This window comes from Misgurnus anguillicaudatus, chromosome 4 (genome assembly GCF_027580225.2).
Source record: "Misgurnus anguillicaudatus chromosome 4, ASM2758022v2, whole genome shotgun sequence".
Classification (NCBI taxonomy): Eukaryota; Metazoa; Chordata; class Actinopteri; order Cypriniformes; family Cobitidae; genus Misgurnus; species Misgurnus anguillicaudatus.
In genome coordinates, this window is record NC_073340.2 from 11,837,809 (window position 1) to 11,861,033 (window position 23,225).

At 34.8% G+C, this 23,225-nt stretch overlaps 1 protein-coding gene across 1 annotated transcript in view; it reads right to left on the reverse strand.

Moving 5' to 3' along the window:
* arid5b (AT-rich interaction domain 5B) overlaps window positions 1-22,866 on the reverse strand; it is a 143,196-nt gene extending 120,330 nt beyond the window's left edge. Inside the window, exons 1-3 of the mRNA XM_055175639.2 lie at window positions 22,733-22,866; window positions 22,208-22,462; window positions 2,182-2,416 (exon numbers count right to left, since the gene is read on the reverse strand). Coding sequence (XP_055031614.2) covers window positions 2,182-2,416; window positions 22,208-22,462; window positions 22,733-22,753 — 511 coding nt within the window. The 5' untranslated portion in view covers window positions 22,754-22,866. The remainder of the gene's footprint in view (window positions 1-2,181; window positions 2,417-22,207; window positions 22,463-22,732) is intronic.
* Window positions 22,867-23,225: the final 359 nt, after the last annotated feature.

Below are 23,225 nucleotides of genomic sequence, written 5' to 3' on the forward strand. Positions count from 1 at the left end.
GGCTTCAGAGGTCACCCATAATGCTATTGTTCTCTTAAAAGTAGGGCTGTCAAAAGTTTTGCATAATATATGTACGTGTTTGCATAATATATTTGCGTGTGTATTGTGTGTAATTACTATGTATATATATAAACACACACACTCTCAAAGAAATTTGAGAAACATGTTATATATTAATTTATATATAAAATAAAATCTATCTAAATAAATAAATAAATATTGTATGTATTTATATATACAAAATAATATAAATTAATTTATATATAACATAAAATATATCTAAATAAATAAATAAATATTATATGTATTTATATATACAAAATAATTACACACAGTGCACACACATATATTACGCAAAAACAAACTTTTAGCTTGTATGCGATTAATCGCGATTAATCTTCTGACAGCCCTACTTAAAGTAAACAAATGCGTAAAAATTTTTAGGCAAATATGATAAAATCTTATTTACTGTACATAAGAGATGCTATACTCACACGACCAATGATCATCAACATAATACACGTCAAATTCGACACTATTTTAGCTCACTTAAAAATAAAAAATGCATTCATATTTTAGAGGTATTCAGTGTTGTTTCATTCTTCATCATCAACAAACTAAAATTTTGAACTGAACTTTTTCCTAAGCTGTGTCAGTAGCTAAAGGAAATATTGGTAACACTTTATTTTAGGGGTCCATAATAATGCGTTAATAAGGCATTAATTAAGTATTCATTAAGTATATAGTTATACTATATTAACAATAAAATACAGCTAATTGACATTAATTATTGATCAAAATATGTAATTTTGAAAGGTTAAAGATTTACTTCAAAACATGGGGTCAAATTGTCTTTATTAGCAGATATTAGTAATGTATTGGTGGCAGCTGTAATAGTAATAAGCCATAATTGCACTCAGTATTGCTTAGAATCTCATATTGCATTATGTACTTTACTTAGTACACATAATTAAAACATTTGTTATTAAGTTTATTTAGTAAATATTGGCTAACATAGTCATACTGTCTATTTATTCAAACAACAATTCATTATTTTCTTACCCATAGTTTTTAGTTAATGGGTAATATAGTCTTACTATATTTTCAATTAATAATTTTTCATAGTTAATTATATGTAATTTATTGTTAATATAGTATAACTATATACTTAATTAATCTTTAATTAATGTGTTATTAGTGCTTTTTCTGGACCCCGGAAATAGTGTTACGGAAATATTTATTGTGTTTTACAGAATAAAACCACTGTTATTACTGTATATATAATGCATAAAATGTTGTTTATGTTCTTAAAACAAAATCTTCAGCGAAATCTAAAAAGATGTAATATTTTGATAATACTGTGCAACCCTGCGGGTGTGATCTGTCCTTAGATTAATGATCTTTAACACAGCAGTTAATGAGAGACAGAAACAGCCAATGAAAGAGGAATCACAGGAGGAGATAAATGTGAGTGACACCCTGCCTGTTTAAACAAGTGTCACACTTAAACTCTTTCTTGTTGTATCCTGTACAAACATTTAGTTTCTGCTTACCATAAAAAATAGTTCTGATGATGATGATGATAAAAGAAACATGCATGCTGTGTTATTATCACGGACAGCAGGTGGTTAGCAATGATAAACAACACGCTTTTTTTACATATTAGTTAAACATACATGCAAAATAAATTGTTGGCATAAGTATGAATAAATGTTAATATTAGATGTCTTCAGAAGCAAATCACACATCAAAGATGTCTGTCTGCAGAGTTTTCTCATAAAACTATCATGTGACATTCAGAGGAAGTGAGTTTACATACTGCCATAATCCAATCATCATGCAGTTTTGAGTTTTACTCCAGTACTGTTTTACTTTACTAAACTTATTGAATTAGTAAATTTAGTTATCTAAATATTGCATGGTTTGTTTGCATATCCAGACCAGCTCAACCAATAACATGAATTTGGGGCGGGGGCCGCGCGGTTATCTGTTTGTCTAAGCAAAGGAAGACGAGCAGATTTTCTGTTTGAGAACAAATGTACATTTACACAACTGAACACGGTTTATATTTAAACTAAACATGAATAATATTTGCATTACTATAAACTGCACAGACTCAGCATCAATATGCAAAACCGTCACCTGACAGACAGTATAGGAATGAGAAATCGTGCAATCTACCGAGTTCAGCTTTCTCTTTCAGGACGTCTTTGAAGTTGAGGCCACTGTTGAGCGTAGACTCTCTGTATCTGTGAAGCGCTTCTCTCTGGCCGTTCTTCCCGAGCTCTTTCAGGACGGTGGGTTTTAGGGGTATGGCCCGCAGACCCTTCTTCCAGCACGACCAGTCGGTCACCGTCCATTTTACCAGATCTTCCAACTTCACTATGACCTTCTCTGAAACAGCGATAACTTCATCCTGTAAAGAGAAATACAGTATGTGAGACTGGACAAGTACTGTAGAGTAAAACTGAGAGTGTGTGTTGGGATGAATCTGGCTAAATACTTCCAATGATTTCCACAAAAAGTGTAAAGTTCTGTCTCACTTTAAAAACATTTCCGTTTTCTGACCAGTCTAATGGGCCGTACACATGAGTACATTACATACAAAGTAAATGTGAAGACGCGAATAGATGCGAACTTGGGTGGGGCGATGTGAATGATATGAATTGGGTGGTGCGATTGTCGTGAAAACAAGCAAAAAATTTGCATGACACAAAGTTAAATCCTGCGAATAATCTAGAGCGAGGAAACAGGATTAGACCTTCCTAACGATTAGTCACGACTAATTGATTGTAGAATAAAAGGTTTTGTTTACATGTTAAATATGTGTATAATGTGTATAATAATTATGTATATATAAATGCACACACATGCATGTATATATTTAAGAAATATTTGCATGTGTATAAACATTTGTATATTTACATATAATTTATAACATATATAAATATTTATTATATCAATATATTTTTTCCTAATTATAAATACATGTGTTTGTATTTATACACATAATATTTGTTGATGTACTGTGTATAATAATTATGTAAATAAAAACTTTTATTTTGCAAATGAATTTAATGTGTACGCAGCATAACACAGCATCTCTATCTCAACCAATGTTGTGTGTTTAGGGCGGGACTATCTGCATATCCCACCAATGGAAGACAGGGATGTCACTTAAACCCAAAGTATTCTTAGCACAAGTTTGCAGAACTAATAAAACACATACACCTTAAAACTATGTAAGATATGGGTAAAATTACATTACTTATGTTTCAATAACCTGAATTTTAGATATTGAATCATATCACAATCAGGATACAAAATAAGGGTTTCAGGACAGTTCATTGCGATATCAGGGCTCCAGACTGCCACCAAAATTTGAGAGTGTGCCACTGAATTTTACATCCAGTCGCACATGTGCGACCAGTAAATTTGACCTTTTTTTTTTGTGATATGACACTGAATTTAAAACAGCACATTGTACTTTCTGCATCTATCATCAAAGTATTTATTAGTAATACAGTGTATTACTTTGTAGAAATGTGATTATTTGGTTAGCATGTTGATTTACGGTATGTGCCCCTAAATTTTCTGGTTGCGCCCCTAAAATTTTCAGTTTGGGGCCACTGTGCTCCTAGTGAAAAAAGTTAGTCTGGAGCTAGGGATGCATATCAATTAATCGCGATTAATCTATAGCAGAATAAAAGTTTTTGTTTACATCATATATGTGTGTGTACTGTGTATAATAACTTTGTATAGTTAAATGCACACACATGCATGTATATATTTAAGCAATGTTTACATGTGTATATACATTTGTATATTTATGTATAATTTATATTATATATAAATATAAATACTTAATATATAAATATATTTTTTTCTTAAAATTATACATGCATGTGTGCATATTTATATATACATAATTATTATACTTAGTTCACACACATATATGATGTAAACATAAACTTTTATTCTGCTATAGATTAATCGCGATTAATTGATATGCATCCCTATCTGGAGCCCATATGATACTGCATTAATTATCTCCCCCAGCAATGCGGTATTTGTCTATACATCAAACATTTCTTTATGCAATTACGATTCGAATAGATTAAATTATCGATACTTTAAAAGGAACATTTCGTGAACATCTGACTTTTTCCATTTTTAAGTGCTATAATTGGGTCCCATTGCTTTAATCAACCTAGAAAATGTGAAAAAGATCAACCCAGTAACTTAGTTTTGGTAAACCCTTCTCTGCAAGCATGTGAAAAAATAGGTCATTGAAATTTGGCTCCCCTTGTGATGTCAGAAGGGGATATACCGCTCCTTAATGGCACTGCCATTTAGTGCAGAAATCAGCTCATTTGCATTTTAAAGGACACAAGTGGCAATTTTAAAATGCTATAATAAATTATCTATATGGTATTTAGTGCTAATCTTCACATACACATTTGGGGACACCAAAGCTTTATTTGACATCTTAACTCTTTCGCCGCCATTGACGAGATATCTCGTCAATCAAGAGAAAACGCTTCCCCGCCAATGACGAGTATTTCCGTATTTCCCAATACTGCTATTATCCACCAGGCCCTTGTGAAATATCCCCTTTAATATTATGTGCCTAGTTATAAATGGTTACATTTTTAATCTCTCACGAATGCAACCAAATATATAACATCAACCTTTAATTAAACTCTTTGGCCCAATCTTTGTACCAATTGGGACATTTACAACAACAAACTAAGAAAAAAGAAATAAAAATAAAAAAATGGGGTAAATGTGAAATAAAATCAAGCTTATGATGGCAACAGTCAAAGTATTTAGTGTCACTTGCTGACACTAGCACACGAAAATAAATGAAAATGTGCGATTTGGCGTAAATGCGTAAATGGACGTCATGTTAAGGAATGAGAATACGGAGAGTAAAAAAGGTACCGCACATCGATATAGAAATGTCATTGATGCATCGATCTACATCGATGTATTGTTACACCCCTAGTACATAATATAAAAAAGATATAGCCGTTTCTCAATACCAAGTACGCCAAACTCGGACTTGTGTCCTTCGTAGTTCGAACTTGCAAGTTCAGACTCGGAAGAACGAACTCCTGACGCGAAATGCATTATGGGAAACTTCGCTGTAACACGAGTCTCCTCTGATGCATCCTCGATAAAATGGGCGGATCAAGAACACATCCGGGGATTTCATGTGAACTTGGGCTTGATGCGAACTTTGAATTGGAACAGTACTTGGGCCGCGACTGATGACGTTTCACAAGTCCACAAGAACGCAAGTACAGACAAGAACGCATATTGAGAAACGGCTTATGTCTCTCCTATATACTGTCCAAAAATAATTGCTGTGTCTTGTTTCTATTATAAAAGATCGCACATCAGGTCACTACAAAAGCGTTTAATTTTAAGACAGTTTCAGTTCATTTGGGTATCTCACAATAATGGTGGTTCTCAACTAGTAGCGAGCCATCTCTAAATCAAACACATCACTTCTCAAACTCTATGCCGTAAGCAACACACACCAACCTCAACAAAAACTCATGACACACTTGAAACAGCTATGAATATTTCTCTCTTTTATAATGTAAGTACTGTATGTTGCACAAGCCTGTAATGTTGTAATCTGGAGTGCACTTCCATTGTAATGCGTCACAGCACTGTAGAATTATAATGCCTGTGCCAAGTGACTCTTGCAGACTTGCTGGACTTATTCGTTTATAAAAGTAAAGCAAATGCTTTTCTTGTGACCTGGCGCAAGATAACACGCTGCTCCCGATTACAAGAGGAGTCTGGAGAACAGATGAGTTAGTATTGTGCAGAATGACTCCATAGTATTACAATATACAGCACACTGAATACATGAACACCAAACGTCCTGATTGACAAGGGGCTGCAGTTTCCAAAAAATAATGCGTAGATCACAGTCCGGACAGTTTTTGTTTAAAACAGTCTTATAATGGATCTGTATGCAGCACCAATGCTCTGCTGAACACATCATGTCTAATTACTTTCTCTTTAAGTAGAGATCTTCTTAGTTTTTCTTACTCCATAGACCAGATTCCTTTGTTATGCAGTCAAGCAAATCATTTATCTCTTGTACAGACAGAATAATGGGACAAAAACTGAAATTCACTTCGACGTACTTAACTATTTTATATGAAAAGCTTTATTAGGTTACTAGAGATGAAACAGTAGGAACATTTTACATCACGGTTGTAGTGACTAGGGATGCACGATATACAGTATCGGCCGACATATCGTTAACGGCCGATAACTGCTTATTTTTAATATTATCGGTTATGGGTCTGATAGCAAAATTAGGCCGATAAATGAAAGCCGATAAATGATGGATTATTTTGGTTTGTTGAACCACTTCACTTGCTCATTGCTGTCCATATGGAGTTTTGATTGGTGCTTTCTGTGACATAGCACGAAGATGACATGTGTTGCGGGCTTAAGAAGAGTATGCTAGTCTAGCGCAAAGACAAGATGTCCGCTCTCTGCGAGTTTTTCATTGTGAAAATAATATGAATATTTATCGGCCTATAGATATCGGTTATCACCCCCCAAATTTAAAGGGTTATCGGTATCGGCCAAAATTTCCATATAAGTGCATCCCTAGTAGTAACCAAATCATCACGGTTATCAACATTATCATGGTTTTGTGAACAATTTCTAGACATGTAAAAAAGTACTGATGCAAAACAAATGTAACTCTTTCCCCTTCAATGACGAGTTATCTTGTCAATTAAGAGAAAACATTTGCTTGAAAAAAAAACGTGTTGCAGTTTTTACGCTCTTACCCAATTTATAGAAAAAAACTGAAGCAAAAAATGATTTTGATAATCATTCTGAATCTGATCTTTAACAAAGTTCCTTCACAAAAGTGCAATTATTTCAGCTATTTGTTCAAATTTTTTTATTTTTATAGAAAAATACCCATATTTAAAGGTGCAGTGGGTAAATTTTAGCGGCATCTAGTGGTGAGGTTACGAATTTCAACTAACGTTTCAGTCCACTGTTTACCGAAATGCATAGAGAAGCTACGGTAGACGGCACCAGACAAACATGTCACCTTCGGAGACAACTTGGTAAAAAAAGTTTGTCCGTTAAGGGCTTCTGTAGAAACATGGTGGCACAAAATTGCGACTTCCATGTAAGGGGACCCTCAGTGTATGAAGATAAAAACATCTCTTCTAAGGTAATAAAAACATAACGGTTCATTGCGAAAGGTGTTTATACACCACTGATAATATAGTTATGTATTTTATATTGCATTTCTGTCAAAAGATACACAAATAAAAGTTACACACTGCAACTTTAAGAGTTTATAAATAGAGAAAAAAAATTAAGATATGATTCAACGTTTTTTTCCCGTTTTGCTTGTTTTGTTTGTTTGACAGCAGAGATTCTTTCATTTGATATATTTGTATGTTTAAATATTTTTAAAAGAAAATTTTCCTGGAAGGCATTTTGTGAAACTCACAAAAAAAATGCTGGTGAGCAACTTAAAAAAAAAGGCTAGCAGGGAATGAGTTAAAATAGATTTTACATGTGAGTGCACTTTTGTTCGCATAAACATCAAATAAATACCATTAATCATGGTACATTAGGGTCGTGAGATAAATGTTCATCTGGTTCAGATGACACAAGTGAGTAAATCAGATTTTTATATAAACACAGGAAAAAACAGCAAGTCTGTTTGCGTATGCTGTTAGAGTTCTGGTGTACTTTAGGACCCAGGAGTAAGCTGCATGACACCTGTGCTTACAGCAATCACGGAAGACACAAACAGAGTAGAAAGGAGCTTTAAACTCATCAGATTACATAATTTAATGGAAAATAAATAGAAAAGATGCATCCGTCTAAAGAAATATTATCAGTACAACTAGGTTTCCCTAAATTGAAATTGTTTTGGATTTAAATTCAGTCAGTTATCACAAACACATGGGAGCAGACGTGAATGAATGTGTTTATATGTTCATATGTTATTGCTTAAATTAGTTGATGCTGGATAAGGGTTTCGAGCCGTGACACTGGCACAGTTAAACGGTAATAAAAAAAAATGACACGGTAATACTAACCGTTGGACATTTTTATCGCGGTTATTAAACTGGTAATCGTTACATCTGTAAAACTTACAGAATCAAGGGTTAAGTCTTAATAAAAGCATCTAATGATAGTTTTCCTCTAACCTCCAGTGGTGCATGTGTGCATTCCTCACAGTTTACACAGTAACATCAGAGTATCACTGCAGTCTAAAGCAACAATTCACAAGTGCTGGGTCACGACCCAAAAATTGGTTGCAGGTCTCTCTTCTAACACAGTCACATACAGGAGGGAATAAAAATGCCAAATGCAAACAATAAAACTTAATTTACCGTATAATCGTGCATAGTTATAGGAAAATAATAGGCTTATAATTTTTTCACAGTAAAAATAAAAAGCTTGCAAATTCTTCTTTTATAGTAAAAGCCAACTGTGAGCCATCTGTGAAATCCAGACTCATAATATAATTTTTTTTATCTGGAGCATCAAAGTTAGATTTTTTTACATTGGTTTCAATATTTGAGATGATCTTTCCCAGTCGATATTAAATATGTTAAGGTTATATTTTCACAGAATGTTCTTTACATTATATAGGATGATATATATATATATATATAAATATTTTTATTTTTTACGCATTTTAATCACACTTATTTTTGCACCGCGTAACATTTCTCATTGGATGAGTTTCGGCGGACCGAATATACTGGAGCACCAATTAGCGTTCATCATCGCTGCGTCCCAAACCACACACTTTCACACTATATAGTAGACAAAAAGCACTACTTCTCATACTCTTTGACCACTATATAGTATGGAAGTAGGCGAATTGGGACGCAGTGCATGACTTCAGACAACAACAAACCACAGTGAACATGAACGAAGAAGCTGATGAGATCGCTTTGGTTGGCCCCGTGGATGGGAATTTTTTTTATAAAAAACGAACGGATGGAAGCGTCGATAAGAGCATGGTTGTGTGTAAGCTATGCAACAAGAAATTCACATATCACCGCAGCACATCGAGCCTCAAGTATCATTTCAATGCAAAACATAGAGCAGCTAGCGTGGACGTTAGCCCGACTCTGAGTACAATGACTTGGTTGAACAAAAATAAACAATATTTTGTTGCTTAAGCTTATGTATTCAGTCATTATTTATGGTATACTAAAAATCCATGTGAAAAAATAACTTCTCAATGTTCTCAGGTCAAATATTTATCTGTGATTAAAATGTGATTAATTTTAATTAATTAATTACAATTAATTAGATTTTTTTTTATCTAGTTCCGCCCTAATATATATATATATATATATATATATATATATATATATATATTAGGGCTGTCAATAGATTAAAAAATTTGATCTAGATTAATCGCATGATTTCATGAGTTAACTCGCGATTAATTGCAAATTAATCGCGCATTTTTATCAGTTCTAAATTTACCTAAATGTAACACTTTTCAAGTTTTTAATGCTCAAATCAGCATGGATTTGGTCAATATATATGCTATATGCAAATGTATGTCTACAACAGTATGTTTACATTTACAACAGAACCATCAACCATATAGTTTTCTATATAAAACTGTAATTTTGTGTTAGAAGTCTATATATATCAGGGTCGCGCACTCGCGCGTTTGTATGCATGTGTTTCAGACGTCTGCGTCAGACATCGCTTTTGAGTCTTGTCACTCTTAATAACTCTTTTAACATCAAACAGGTCCCGAACTTTATCTCTCTTAATAATTATTTTAACATCAAGCAAGTCCTGCAGTCTATTTTCTATCATTTCTGAATGCTTTAAAAACCAAACCAAAAAGTGAATGATGACGTATCTTTGCTTTAGATTAAGGATTTGGTACGGTACACCTCTCAGGAAACGTGCAGAAGAAAATTTAAGATATTTAATGACCATTTACAGCATTGGATTCGCTAGACGAGAGCTTATGTTCTTATGAAAACCTCTGACTCATCACTTGCTGCGCCTCAATTCATCCAGCTGTGGGACAAACAGAAATAAAGTGTTGCGTTAATCGTGCGTTAATAAAATTAGTGCCGTTAAAATGAATTTGCATTAACGCGTTAATTTTGACAGCCCTAATATATATATATATATATATATATATATATATATATATATATATATATATATATATATATATATATATATATATTTATACAACAGTTCTTTCTGGTTCTCGAATCTGATTGGCTAAGAGCCATACGATATTGTGCTGATAACAGCACTGTAGCCGCTTCACCTTTCGTATTATTCCGCCACCTAGTGAATGGAGGTCCTAAGCAGGCTCATCTCTGAATGGAAAAACACAGACGCCCTGTTTGAATCACTCTCCGTGTGTGTGTGTCTCATTAGTTTACTAGCTCATAAATCAGTCTGAATCCCCAATCAGAAGTTATTAGTCAAAGATCGGCGCTCTTGGATGTTACGTTACAGTTAATGGGAGAAATGTCTTGTCACATCGTGTGGATTATTAACACTTGGAAAGAGGAATATAAACACTCGTCTGGAGCTATATTTCTTATCAGAACGCGAAAACACCGTGAAACAGCAGGTAAGCACCGCAGCTTTTAAATGTGGACATTGATCATTTACTTTATCGTGACCTGACTATTAAAACATGTTATGAGATATCGCCACTGGTATATTTATAAGCAGCATGCAAAAACATCTCTCTGACACTTATAAAAAACAGTTTTGTATAGTACTGACAAGAACAAAGTTTAATAATAGTAATCGAGTGCTCGTATCGCGTTAAGAATAAATGAGAAAGCAATAGTAACGTTATACAAATAGTTTTATTAACTTTTACCTCGCGCCAAAACAATAACAACACAAAAGACCCTAAATATGAATTAAAAAACAAGTAATAGTTTGATCATGACACCAAATACTGCTGATTTGATTTCATTTTGACGATCATAAACAAACAAGGCCAACATGAGAGCCGGGGTATCTCTGTCAGAAATGTAGCCCAGAGAGGGCGGTGGTCAGCGGGGCGAGTGAACACTGATGTCCGCTCATGCTTTGGTTCTCATTCGTACCGAATCTCACTAAGCAAACGTTCAAACAGGCGCTATCTTTACTAATCGACTGCAGATTTAAATATAATACAGATACATTCTCGACTGAACTAATCTTAAAACTACACTTTGTGACCAAGAAACGGTAATATAAAGTAACGGCTTTTCCGTCCATTGAGTTGTTATGAGCGTCAAAGCAGCCGAAAGTTTTACCTGTCATTCTGGCCGCCCTCAAATCCGTGGCGGAAGAAGTAGTTCTCAAACAAAGAGGCTTTTAAAATAACTCCGTTGTTGTTTTCTAGTTTTCGTTTTTCAAACGTGTGCCGTCGAACTGTTGTATAAAAGCAATATCGCTCTCGGAGTCGTGTGATATAGCTCTATATCATCACGGCTGTGATTGCCTCCGGCACTCGGCCTGCGGCCTCGTGCCTCTGGCCTAATCACAGCCGTGATGATATAGAGCTATATCACACTCCTACTCGAGCGATATTGCTTAAATATATATATATATATATATATATATATATATATATATATATATATATATATATATATATATATATATATATATATATATATATATATTAAGTATAATATAAATTATATATAAATATAAAAATTTAAATGTGAAAATTTCAGAAATATATACATGCATGTGTGCATTTATATATACATAATTATTTTACACACAACAAAAACTTTCATTCTGCAAACAATTAGTTTTATTAATCATTATGCAATCCTAAAAAAATTATAAATCAAAAAATAATTATTTTATCTGGGTTTTTACAGGTTTACTTGTAACAAGGAGAAGAATCCGATTAAGACAGTTTTCAGATATTGTTTATATCAGTGTTTGATAGCATTTTTGTTTGATAAACAGTAGTGTGTTGGGTAATCTTTGTCCTCAAGCAAAGCCATTTGAGAAGCAGGGTTTAAATAGAAACGGTTGCACGTGACCCTTCAAATGATTTCAGCAGAAACGCTAATGATCATGCAAGCACAGACGCATCTGTTTTTACACCACTATAAAGCTCAAACACTCTTAATCCTGACGCCGGCAGAGCAAACTTTACTACGAGATCACGTGTGCTGCCCCATTGCTTTGATTGAAATATACTTCACTGTGCAAATTCATTTAGGAGGAAACAAATAAAACAATGAACAGAGCTTCCTGCTTGTTTTATTTACCATGCATTAAGCGATGTTATGAACAAGATCAATCAAATGCTTTAAAAGCTCTCTGTGTTTCAGCCGTTCCTAACAATCGCCTCCTTGTTATTTGACATTAAGGGTCTTTAAGGAGCAGCATTATATGAGCAGAGGAAAGCAGAGGCCCTCGACAGCGTCACGCTGGGTCTGTCTCACCCCAATGATTCAGGGGGTCAACTCAAGAATTCTACAGGTCAACACAGATTTGTACACCTGCTTGCATGTCCATTCAATTATTGACCTGCTAACATGAACACAGTCTCTGGCAGATCTTTAAAAACTATTTTTAACACAAGTTCAAAGGTAAATCAAGTGTCAAACAAGTATTCCTCCTGGATATAGAAAGCAATAAAGCTACAAAACATGTTCATAAAGTCCTCTGAAATAGATTTTTAAATCAGAGACCACTAAATGTCAACTAAAGGCATAAACTTATCAAATGTTTATGTCTTTTTTTCTCTATAGTCGAAAATAAATTCCTTTTTTTTAACATTTTAGGATTTTTCTCCATAGTGGAGTTTAGTCAACCTCAACAGTTTACAGCTTCAATGCAGTTTCGAAGGCTCTAAACGATCCCAACCGAGGCATAAGGGTCTTATCTAGCAAACCATCAACATTTTCGCCAAAAAAAAAAAAGTATTTTATTAACCTCAACTTCTCATCTTGCACTAGCACAGCATATGCAAAACGACTGCTCCAGTGTTTACAAATGTGGTGAAAGAGGAGCGTTCTGGCATTGTTGTACGTGGAAGGATATTAATAAATGTGGTTGTATCAGTTTATTGTCTAAAATGGTCCGCAAGTGTGCGTTTCACATATGTAACGGGTTACACTAAAAAAATAAAGGCTGGATTAACTTAAAAATATAGTGCATCATTTTTTAAGTAAGTTTTACATGGAATTTTAAGCAATTTCTGCAAAAATGATGCACTTTATTTTTAAGTTAATCCAGCGTATTATTTTTTACAGTGTACCTTTAGACATGATTACATAATATGTAAGGTCACGCTGGCAGCTTTTTTTTGTAAAACTGATGATAGTTAGGCTAGATAAGATCCTTATGCTTCGGTTGGGATCGTTTAGAGCCCTTTAAAGCTGCACTGAAAAGGTCAACTGTTATACTCCACTATATGGGGGAAAATCCTGGAATGTTTTCCTCATAAAACTTAATTTCTTTTTGACTGAACAAAGAAAGAAATAAACATCTTGGATGACATGGGGGTGAGTAAAATATCAGGATTTTTTTATGAAAGTGGAGTAATCCTTTCAAGTCTCATAATATAATGATGAGTTTTGAAGCATTACAGTTTAATTTCACTCATTGATTTCAACAGGGTTCCCACACCTTAGTTAACTTCAAATTCAAGAACCTTTTAAGGACTTTCCAGGTCCAATACCCTCAAATCCAAGGACTAATTGTGGGGACACATTTCAAGTGAGAGCAAGGTTACATCGTGTTACCTTTTAAGATACATTGTTACAGTTCCCTTTTGAGGGAACTCGCGCTGCGTCACTGCGGTAACACTTTGGGAACGCGTCCAGGGGTACGTGCGTCTGAATGTGTATATCAAATTCAACCAATGGTAAGGCTTCACGACATAGACAGGGTGACTGGGAGCCAGGAAGTATATCACTATCTGAAATATTGCCAAAGACGGTGTTACAAGGACGCAGTAAGTATGGCAAGGGAGACGCAGTGTCTCATTCCCTTCTCAGGGAACAACAGTTACATACGTAACCCGAAGCTTTTTTATGTGTCAAACACAACTATGCAAAAAAGCATTTTGGTATGAATCAACATTCACATACAGAAGATATAAGCATTTAAAACAAACAGTTTAGCACGTGTGTTTAAAAGTCTAGAATTTTTATAATATTATCCTACACTACACAGAGAATAATAAGGATTTTTTTCCCAGAAAACTTCTTGCATAAAATAGATTCAAGCACTTTCAATGATCTGTATCTATGTATGTATATTTTCAAAAACTTCCCAGGGCCTTGAATTTTTTCCAGCAGATTCACAAACTTTCAAGGACCCGTGGGAACCCTGTTTCAATCTTTGACATGGCCTTCAATATTAAAGATATCAAGGATATATTTCCACATAATATTCTTTACAACTTTACATTTTAAAAAACACTGAATCACAAATAAATGACTTTCGATGGATTTTTATAGGTGGGGTTACATATTTTCATGCATACCTGAAAAGATTATAACAGCTCTGTTTAAGGGATTAAAATTGATCATATGGAGGCCCTCTCATCTTAATCTGTTTATCTGATTACATAAAATATCCCGAGATCCTCCTAATACCACTTGATATTAGATGTCCCTAAATACTGTGTATGTTAACAAGTTTAGAAGATGACAACTAATTATGAACTAGTATATTAGTTTGTTTCATGTACAAACACTTGTGTACTGTAGTGTATGCATATATGTATACACTTAATGTGCATGTATATAATTGTGTTATATTAAAGGGGAGATTTCACAAGACTTTTAACAATGTAAAATAAATCTTTGGTTTCCCCAGAGTACGTATGTGAAGTTTTAGCTTAAAATATCATATAGATCATTTATTATAACTTTGTAGGTGTGAGCAAAAATGTGCTGTTTTTGGGTGCATCCTTTAAAATGCAAATGAGCTGATCTCAGCACGAAATGGCAGTGCCGCGGTTGGATAGTGCAGATTAAGGGGTGGTATTATCCCCTTCTGACATCACAATGGGAGCCAAATTTCAATGACCTATTCTTTCACAAGCTTTTAGAGAATGGTTTACCAAAACTAAGTTACTGTGTTGATCTTTTTCACATTTTCTAGGTTGATACAAGCACTGGGGACCCAATTATAGCACTTAAACATGGAAAAAGTCAGATTTTCATGATATGTCCCCTTTAAAATTTAAATATTAAAATAAAAATGTATAAATGAAGAGATAACTCTGTTTTTTAAATTTTTCAGAAATCTCGTTTTTTGGTTGTGCATTTCAATTAATATAAATTCAACTGCAGTTGGTTTGTTTTGATTTAAACCTTCATAACTTAAAGGTGCAGTGTGTAAATTTTAGCGGCATCTAGTGGTGAGGTTGCAAATTGCAACCAATGGCTCAGTTAACTGCTCACCCCTCGCTTTTGAAACACAAAAGAAGCTACGGTAGCCGCCACCAGACAAACATGTCATCATCAGAGACAACTTAGTAATAAGATTTGTCCGTTAAGGGCTTCTGTAGAAAAATGGCAGCACAAAATGGCAACTAGATAAAAAGGTCTCATTCTAAGGTAATAAAAAAACAATGATTCATTATGAAAGGTCTTTATACACCCCTAATAATATAGTTTTGTATATTATTTTGCATTTCCGTCAAGAGATCCTTCTAAAAAATTACACACTGCACCTTTAAAAAATACAACTAAGTAGCACCATAAATCAAAATAATAACATGACAACATAATAATAAACATGTTTTGACAAAAAAATGTTAAAAACAGAGTTATCTCGTTCTGCAACGAAACTCTTCAAATTTAGATGAAAAATAAAAAGCGTTATTGTATTGTAATATCTGAATACTCTTGTTATTTATTTATATTCACTTTTATTTTTAGATTTTGACTGACACAAACCACACGCTTTAAAAGTAAATAACTGTGATATCAGTAAACAAAAAATTATTTATTAAAGGCAAATATTCGCGTAACACTGCTAATAAAAAAATAACCCAGCAAATCTCTACAGATTAACACCGTGTCATACTGCCTAAACCCCGTCATAATAAATAATCCATATTTACACTGAACCACAACCACATTGTTCATCTACTGCAAAGATCAGCAAAAATTACACAAACAAGGCCACTGAGGCAAAGGTTAATCCTTAACAACTACTTAACAAGAAACAATACACTTACAAAGCACCCAACATCAGACAAAAACCAGTCCCAGTTTATTGTCTTCTCTCAGTAATAGTGTTTAGATGATTCAGGTTAAAGAGGAGAGCTGTTGCTAAATCCTTCTGCTATTATCTGAATCTCAGTTAAAGATGCTTGAAGTGATTCAAAAATAACTTACAGATGTGCGACTGACATCCTTTTCTGAATCAAACGCAGTTTCAACGTTTGTGTGAACGCGTCGAGCGGCGCACTGATTGGACAGCGCTGTGAAATATGATGACGCTGCCTTATGCAAAATTAAAGCCATTTGTCATGAAACGCGAGAGCTTGAGAGACAATGCAAATGTTTGTTCTTTTGAATGCTTGGTTGAAGGTTAAAGAAAAACATCAACTATCAATGCCAACCACACATTGAGGTTTAAGAAGTTCAAAAAGATTTCTAATGATGAACTGCGAACATGCAATACAGAGTTATATTTAGTCGAATATTTATTTCTTTTTTTATTGTTAATATGCAGGCAGACATTGCATGGCATGTCATTAAAATACATGCACTTTATTCTGATGTACTCATTAACTCATCATGTGTTAATCCCGTCTGATTGGTGCATTCTGGAAGTGACCCAAAATAAGCCCAATTATACAGGATTTACTTAAAGGGACAGTGCACTCATTTACTACTGACCCTGTTAAATCACTCCAAAACTAAAAGTGACAGTCGCTGTTACAATTAACTTACTAAGTATCATCTGAGTATTATCCCTTTAAGACTGAATGGTTTATTATGAAAATATGTCTTTTAGCACATCCCCGCCACTATACAGTAAACACGTTATGGATGTTATCTACAAGAGGAGTGCCGATTTCATTTGAACTATAAATGCAAAATTCAAAGTTAAACAACATGGACAGATGCCAAGCAGTAAAGAAGTGTCTGGATCACAGCCACGCGCTTTCTGCGTAACAATCCCAATTCCCAATTTTCAGGTTTGTAATCCAAACAGCAGCAATAATGCGACATTAGCGCCATTCCTGGGATCCTTTGAAGTAGCTGCCGTTCAGAAAGGGGAAATTTGCAAGCGTATTTGCACACACTGACATTATCTTTCCATACACAGGGTTTGTAAATGTACCGTATATGTATATGCAAACTATGCCTGTTAAACAAAGTGCGCAGTGCTTGCTGGAGTCTGATATGGAATCTATTTATAAAGCAGCAACCCCCATTTAGTTCTGCTCTAAAAATGCTATTCAAGAGTATTGCCAGTGTCGACACCCCCCCTTCCTCTCTCTCTCTTACACACACACACACACACACACACACACGCACACACACACACACACACACACACAAATACAATGATATTATGAGCTATGGGACTCAAGAACAACTGGGTCCAATTAAAACCTGAAAAACTGTGAGAGCGGGCTAAAACTCTTGCCAAAACAATTCCTCCCTTTAAAATGACACATATTTTCTCAGAAAAAACAATCATAGCTGTGGTAGGGGGGCGTATATTTCTGGAAAACAGTTTTATGCTTTGGGACAGATTACAAAATAAAAATTTAATTAGGAAATACAGAATCGAAGTCGTACGCCAACTGTAGACGGTACTGTAAGATTGTAGGATTTGTCAGAAAGACTTTTTAAAAAGTTATAAACGGCACGTCTTCAGAAGAGTGTTAGGTTGCCCTCTCTAGGCACAAACTCTAAGTGTTAAATTTTATCGGCTGGCTGCCAGGAAGAGATCACTGCGGGCCTTGCCGTTTTACCCACTGCTCTCCTTCTAATGAATGACTAACCCCAGCCAGAAGGGAAATTACATCACATGGGTGTAGAAACAAAAAGGCATTCGCAGAGTGGCCCTGTTTTATCACACAATCATTCTTGCATACCTTCCTGCTTGCATACACACACTAGCTAAACATTAGCACATTGCCTCTAGTGTTATGTTAAAGTTTATTATCTCGACTCTTTGTTCAAATAGCCTAATAAGACAGGCCGGCGTCCAATGTTAATGTGTGATACAAATACAATATTAAATAGAAAAACTGAAGAAACCAATGATCAAACACATATACAAAAAATGTAAATATTTGTGACCCTGTCTGTGAAGTTTAGGTTTTATAAGCTAATGATACGAAGCATCAAAGTTTAATTTCAATTATTCATTTCACTTTAATTTCCATTATAAGATATCAAGGTTATATTTTCACAGAATGTTCTTTTAAATGGCACTGCCCCAGGGGCAGGACATCCATCACGAAAAAAACTTTATAGCGTTTGAAAGGTCTAAGAATGTAGATTTTATTAGTGCTGCCTCACGATTAGTCGCGACTATAAATTATTGCAGAATAAAAGTTTTTGTTTATATAATAAATGTGGGTGTACTGTGTATAATAATTACACACATGCATGTATATAATTAAGAAATATTTGCATGTGTGTATAGATATTTAAATGTATATATATATATATATATATATATATATATATATATATATATATATATATATATATATATATATATATATACTTTTTCTTAAAATTATACATGTATGTGTGTGTATTTATAAACATAATTATTATACACAGTACACAAACATATATTATGTAAACAAAAACTTTTATTCTGCAAACGATTAGTCCAACTAATCGTGAGGCAGCACTAGTTTTTATATTTCAAAACATTTTAGCAGTAATAACTAGGGATGCACTGATACCGATACTGGTATCGGCCTCGATACCACATTTTCTAAAGTACTCGTACTCGTTAAAGGTCCCTCGATACCTGTGATCGATACCACAGTCTGAGAAATGTCTATGTTTGAGCGGTGTGTAAGGGGTTAATGACTCTTGTGTTGTCCAAAGAGGCAGAGTTTACAACAAACTGAAAAAAATACTTGAGTTGCACTATCACCGTTTAATTTTTTTATAATTATTTATTCTGTAATAATATGTTGCATACAACATGCTTTTCATTTTAAATAAATGTTCTTAATTCCAAACTAGTCCCTTGTTTTTTTGTTAAATTATATGACTAAAGCTGTTACATGTAAATTTAAATCATGTTTTTTTTTTATTAAGTACTCTGTATCGGTATCGGCATAGTACTGAAATGCAAGAACTCATACTCGTATTCCAAAAAAGTGGTATCGGTGCATCCCTAGTAATAACAATGCAGTAATTTATTAATTTGTTACCAGAGTATGCAGCAAACCGTTGACACCTAGTGGCCGTTGTTGGTAAAACCACTAAAAGTTGTGATAATTTTATGTACAAAAAATATATATTTTATTTAATCTGCTATAAAAAAAATTATTTAATATTTTCACTTCCGGACACTTCCGTGAAAAACTTGAAAGTGTCTTTTTTAAAACAAGAACAAGATTAGGCTTTATATATTATATTAATTCAACATATAAAATAAATAAAAAGGTGTCAACCCCACACTAAAAAAAGACTGCGCCAGTTAAGGGTTAAATTATGTAGGAAAGTTTTATCTAGAAAACAGTAAATCACAAAAAATGACCTCAGCTGGGTTTTCACATTCAGGCAGGGTGACAAATTTATGGCATATTTAATGCATTTATAATCTAGGTTGTATTTTCATTATACCTTGCATAGTTTTGTTCATGTCACTCAACCTGTTTGGGATGTCTAATTTAGGGACATGATGAATGTCGTGGAGTTTAAGTAAAACGCACAGGCTTTATTGACAAAACCAAAAATATGGAAAGCATTTTATACGCCCTTTAAAACTTAATAATAGGCTTGCGTAAACTAGTTATGTTATAACCATGTGTTTCATCATTGATCAATATTATGATTTGATAAATGTATCATAAAATGTATAATCATAACACACCTGTCAATCAATTCTGTGCCTCTGTTATAAATCATGCAGAGTCAGCTCTTTAAAGAATCATCGTGTTTGTTATTTTATCATTAACGCAGAACAGTGCAAGCTCTGCAAATGCTGGCAGTTTCTCTGATAGTCGATTAACTTTATCAGCGGCCGCTCAGGTTATTCGCTGCAAATGCAAATGTAATTTAATTGGCCAATCTGCTGAGTGCATGCGAGGCTGTGCAGTTGTGAATCTCACATTACTGCAGGTGCTCTGGCTGACACATAATCACATTGTTATTTAAATTCGCCATGTCTCATTTAAGATCTACACAGGGAATGCACAAAACATTCTTCACAGTCTTTTCGCACAATACCTGTTACGACACGTGTAAAACAAGTACTTCATGCTCGTATATGAAATATTAGTTTGTAATAGTCAATGTTTAGATCTAGTGCATGCATGAATTGGCCTAATTTACACAAAATACTTTAGAGATATATTCGAAAACTAAAATTCTCAAAATAAACATTCAGTCAATCCGCCTTGCTAATACATTCGACTATTATTACTCAATAAAGCTTGCATGTTAGTAAGTGCATGCTACTGCTCCTAAAATAGCACTTGGCCCAAAAAAGTACAGCTGTCAGAATCTAGCGCACCATATTCTCTCAATACTGTAACCACGTAAGAGCTTGGAGGCATTGTTCTCCGCTCATAACACTATCTTAGAAATCAGCAGAATGCATAATAAATTTGAAAAGCAAATAATTGTCATCCCTGCCCGAGAGGGGGAGGGAGGCTCGGCTCTCATCCACTAAACACACTGAGCATTAAGACTAATGTTTTCTCTTCGATAACACCTCGCTGCACTGTGTAAACAACACCGAGCTCTCAAGGTCGACGGTTTGTGTTTCCCCCAATATTGATAATAATTCGGCAAAGTAACCTTGACATTTCCACCGGGGGTTCACGCAGAACCTGTTGATTATTTTGAAAAGGCTATTTAAGCCACTCCACGGGGGCGGGACAATGCTGTAGCCCTTCACACACAACCGATTGTCTTTCTGTATTCGAGATTGGTGATTACATGAGCAGTGCAAGATAAAACAGGTACAGACCTTGTTACATTACCCATGTAAGACCGCAGCTGTGCTGCTCTGTTAAAATAGCAATTGCAACACAATTGGCAGAGCAGCACAATGAACGCTGTACACAAGTGTCGACAACACTGTGTTTTGTTAAGGTATAGCTGGCACAACTATGTTTTATGCAAGAACAAACAAGTCATTTTGTTCAAGTCTAAGTCACTTTTTCCTAAATATTATGCTGTTTTATTTGATGATTTAATGAATAATCAATGTGTAATCCGAATATGATTACATATTAATTACTTCATTAATATTACAGAGTGCCATAAACAATACAAAGGAACAAATAGTCATGCTTTACTGCATAAATGGGTTTAACCCTTTACAGTCTATATGTAATGTGAACAGAAGGTGCAGGACTTTGACATACTGTAATAACCTTCATAAATGTCACACCAGCTGTTTGATCAGCGTGCTATTATTAATCAATTCCTATTGATTCCCCGCCAAATGTCTGCGTACTTCACATATCTCGCATTTCAAACGTATCAAAAGCATATTGTTCGCGCATGCACGTTCGTCTCGATCCGATCTGTGTTTCTCATCATCATCATCATCATCATCATCACTATGTTATTTCAACAATCAGCAGAACGCAACGCCACAACGAGGCGCTTCAGTCCCCCTTGCCTTTCTCAGTTTCCGCACTATTGTACATCAGATTAAACAAGCAAACACTGATGTGACAACTTCACACAATGGCATCATTCTCATCCTCACGCGCTATTTGAAATGCATGCGCTAAACGCCGATATGCAAATGAGCCGAGGCGAAATTAACAAGGCGCTATGAGTGCGCGTCTATTATTAATCGCAATGCACTCTTCAGTGCATGCATTAGATGTGGAAAGAAAAATGCATCGCGAACAGAAAGCGGAATAGCAAATGCAAAGCCACATACGAGGCTCGTACATTCATACTTTCATAAACACAAGGAACGGAGCCCGTCAGCAAGCAGGAAATAAGAAATAATGTGCAATTACCTCCCCGTGCGTGACATTTCTGCCCTGAGGGGTATCATCCGGGAGAAAATAAAGTTTGGAGCTGGATAAAAGTTGCTTGGTCGTCCTTTCCTCCCATAGGAGCTGCACTTCTGCGATGCAGATGGGATCCTCGGGTTTACATCTGACCAAGAAAAAATCTCCCAGAGACAAAATTCTCGCTTTGCCTTCAAGGTGAAACCTAAACGCCTTGTAGAAAATATAAGGTCCGTGCAAACCACAAGGTGAGCCTACCCACTGCGGAAACACAAACAGAGTGCATTCATGTCATATGCGCCATATAAACCGAGCTGTTACATACAAACACATTTTACATAATGGGATCAGAGGCTACCGATGTACATCCACTGATCACATGATAAATTACATTAGTAATATCAATCGTTCAATATGAACTTTTCTTGTAAAGTTTCCTCCATTGATTCCCTTTCGCGTCGTATCAGCGGATTTACGCGCATAATAAATACAATAAATGGTATGAAATGAAAGCGGTGTAGATGATATTACCAGGAGTGAGTTGGGCTCCATCTCGTCGCTCTGAATTGATTAAACTCAAACATTCTCTCCAAACTTGTTGGCTTGAATGGATCTCTCAAGGTCCTGGAAGGGAACAATATCAGCGCGCTCACCCGCGTCACGACCTTCAATATGAAATCGGCACAGTGCGAAATAAACTCATCTAAAATGTCGGCGATTGATGTCTAATATTTTTACACACTATTTTCTTTCACATACTATCGTTTTATCACATTTTCGACGCGGGGTATTCATATTAAATTCGTAAATCTATATGGAGGCTCGTGGATTTCTAAGCGGTCAGCCTTTCGAAGTCATATTAAAAAATCAAAGCGTCTCTTAACACGTAATTTGATAGTCATTTTAAAACTGCTTACATTGTACGTTTGATAGATAGATTACCTCCATTTTTAAATACAAAACGAAGGGCTATATTGTGATAAAATATGAAATAGTGATTATATGTATCTGCCAGGTCCTGTGG